Source organism: Octodon degus, unplaced genomic scaffold (assembly GCF_000260255.1).
Source record: "Octodon degus isolate 3935 unplaced genomic scaffold, OctDeg1.0 scaffold00032, whole genome shotgun sequence".
Lineage (NCBI taxonomy): Eukaryota > Metazoa > Chordata > Mammalia > Rodentia > Octodontidae > Octodon > Octodon degus.
This window is the reverse complement of record NW_004524608.1, coordinates 3,510,596-3,513,594: the sequence shown is the minus strand read 5'-3', so window position 1 is coordinate 3,513,594 and position 2,999 is coordinate 3,510,596. Positions and strand designations below refer to the sequence as shown.

At 49.7% G+C, this 2,999-nt stretch overlaps 1 protein-coding gene across 4 annotated transcripts in view; it reads right to left on the bottom strand.

The window, feature by feature from the left end:
• The window catches only part of Crtc2 (CREB regulated transcription coactivator 2), a 13,039-nt gene that overhangs the window by 8,355 nt on the left and 1,685 nt on the right, over positions 1-2,999 (bottom strand). For all 4 annotated transcript variants that reach the window (XM_023713738.1, XM_023713736.1, XM_023713737.1 and 1 more), the window contains exons 2-3: positions 1,209-1,310; positions 1,017-1,133 (exon numbers count right to left, since the gene is read on the bottom strand). In XM_023713738.1, the coding sequence (XP_023569506.1) occupies positions 1,017-1,133; positions 1,209-1,310 (219 nt within the window). The remainder of the gene's footprint in view (positions 1-1,016; positions 1,134-1,208; positions 1,311-2,999) is intronic.

Genomic DNA, 2,999 nt, shown 5'->3' with positions numbered 1-2,999 from the left:
AGAGACAGAAAGACAGAGACAGAGAAACAGAGACAGAAATCAGGAGGCCTAGATCAATCTATGACTGGGCAGGGCTTAGGTGCCACGAATGTGTTAGCTTCTGAGATCAAATGCTGACAACAAACCAAGTGGGATGGTGCATACCTGCAACCCCAGCACTTAGAAGGCTGAGGCAGGAGGATTGCCATGAGTTCGAGGGTAGCCTGGGCTACATAGTGAGTTCAAGGTCAGCCTCAACTGTATGGTGAAACATTGCCTCAAAAATTAATAATACAGGGCCGGGGAGATAGCTCAGTAGAATAAGCGCTTGCCTGGCAAGCACAAGGGTCTGAGTTCAATCCCCAGTTCCACAAAAAAAAAAAAAAAAAAGCCCTTAAGGTAGGCCTAGCCAGCCAAAAAAAAAAAAAAAAAAAATTAATAATACAAACAAGGCCTGGGGGGCTGGAGAGATGGCTCAGTGGTCTAAAGCACCTACTTGAAACAAGCTTGGCAAAGCTTAGGGACCGCGGTTCAATCCTCCAGCACCACATGCCAGCCAGCCCTGCCCCCTGGTGGGCTGAGCTGGCCACACACACACACACACACACACACACACACAATAAATAAATGTAATAAATACAAATAAATAAACAAACAAGGCCTGGGGATGTAGCTCTGTGCCAATGGTCTGGCTGGGTTCAATGCCCAGTACCAGCCCAAAAAAGGAGAAGGAGAGAGAAGAAATCAAGCTAATAACAGAAGTGAGAAGAGAACACACTTCCCTTAACAGGAGAAGAATCAGGGAGCTCTGCTTGCAAAGAAAAGTAAGCTGAAGTAATGTAAGCTAGGGCTAGCCAGAGAGGAGGCCACGATTCCCCATCACGAAAACCAGCACAGACGAACAGGTTGCAGTCACTTACCAGGGAGTCTGGATAAAAGTGAGCTGGTGGAAAAGGATGGGACTGGGTGACATTTTGAGTCCCTGGAGAACCCCTTCCCACCCCCAGCACAGCTCCCATAGCCACTAGGAAGGATATGTGGCGGGGGTATCGGCGGAGTGGAGACACCATCCTCCGGGGATCTCTCTGCACCCGTTCAACCAGTCCATGGTGCCGAGTGCTCCGTGATGAATCCAAAGGTGAGTGGAGGGGGCTCTACCAAAGTGACAGGTGAGTCAGCAGGGAAGTCACCCAAGAGCCTCTGTCCATCCTGGGCTTGTGTCCACTCACCTGGAACTCAGCCAAGCCACAGCCAATCTGGTTAACATTGGGCAGAGAACCACCGTAATGGGAGCTCCTTGTGTATGCCAGCCGCAGTTTTTGGGCCTGCAACTGAGACATGAGGGACAAACAGGAACATCAGAAAGCGTTCTGAGCCCCATTCCTTTGGCCATCCTTGCCATTCCTGGCAACAGGATATCCTGCTCCTTTAAGGTATCTGACAGAAAAAAGCCAGGACTGGAATAAAAATCCACCAAGACCTAGTGCAAACTCCCTACCCCAGCCCCCTGTAGGCTCCCTGCATCCCTAAGTGAGCTCACAAGTGCCTGATAGCACCCTGCCAGGGAGGGCTCTGCACTAATCAGGCTCTGCCTCAGGCAGCATCAGTCTAAGCTGTCCCTGGGGGCCACCAGAGGCTAGCCACAGGCCTGGGTGCCCGGGGCAGTTCTGCTTTCATTCCAAATGTGCCCAGCATGAATTAGAAGAGCTCCATCATTGTCAACCTCTTCCCTCCACACTATGGACTGGGTAAGTTTCTCAGGAAGGCTCCACAAAGCCTGCACCTCTCAAATCAGAAAAGCCAAAGGATGGTGGCTCTCCTACTAAAAAATGTGGTGCCAAAAAACAAAGGGCAGGGCCAGAGATACAGCCTTGTAGCCCAAGTGCCTGCCTAGCAAGCACAAGGTCCTGAGTTTAATTCCCTATACCAAACAAATAACCCAAGAGGCATTTTTGGCAGGATGTTAAGGCCCCTGAGTTGGCAGGGAATCTTGGAGAATGGGGGTGGGGGAGGGTACAGAAGCACACTCCAGGCTGGGCCAGAGTCACTCCCTGGCCTCATCCCTGTTTGTGGGAGATATGTCTAGCACAAAAGTGATACAAAAGCCCTCAGCCTGACAAGACTTAGTCTGTCTGCAGTCCTCTTGTCCCTGATGAGAGGTGAGTAGCTATTTCCAAGGTTCATCCACTATCACAAGCCAAACAGACCCAGGGCAAGGCCACGGCGAGGAGCACAGCTGAGGAGGGGTAAACTCGGAGTTTCCAAGGTCACATTATTGCACATAAGCCAACATCAGACACAACTTTTTGTTCCAGCAGGTCAGCTCAGTGAGCTCAGGGGCCACTGGCCTCTGGGCCACTTCACAACTACCGTTAATACGATAATACATGTGGCAACCCCAACTTTCCAATGTATAGGCTCCGATGGCCATGTCTGCCTAAAATGATCCCTCCAGAGCTGGCCCTGCAACAGGTTGAACTCAAGGTCTTTCATCTTCCAGATAAGATTTTTTGGAGCCCCAAGACCCACCAGGTATGTCTATTATGCTTTTCTGTATTGAGAAAAGTTAACCAGTAGAGGAAAGGTAAGAACTACCAAGAGTCTTTTTGACAAACCAAGGCACCATAAAGACACAAGCCCAACATGGAGTTTCTCATAGCCTTTGTTGGGGCCAGGTAGATGGCTCAGTGGAAATAGCGCTTCTCTGGCAAGCACAAGGGCCTGAGTTCAATCCCCATTCCACCAAAAAAAAAAAAAAAAAAAAAAGAGAGAGAGAGTCATAGCCTTTGTTATTTTGTATACACAACCTCTTAGAGTCACACCATGCCTTTGCAAAACCACGGACCAGAGGGCAGGCCCTCAAACTGTCACCTGGATATTGGCCTCTCTTCCATGTTCCTATCTCTATCCCGCCATGACAAAAAAGCTCCTAAAGAGAGCACTTAATAGTTAGATCATGGCCAGGGAGATGGCTCAATGGAATATGCGTTTCCCTGGCAAGCGCAAGGGCTTGAGTTCAA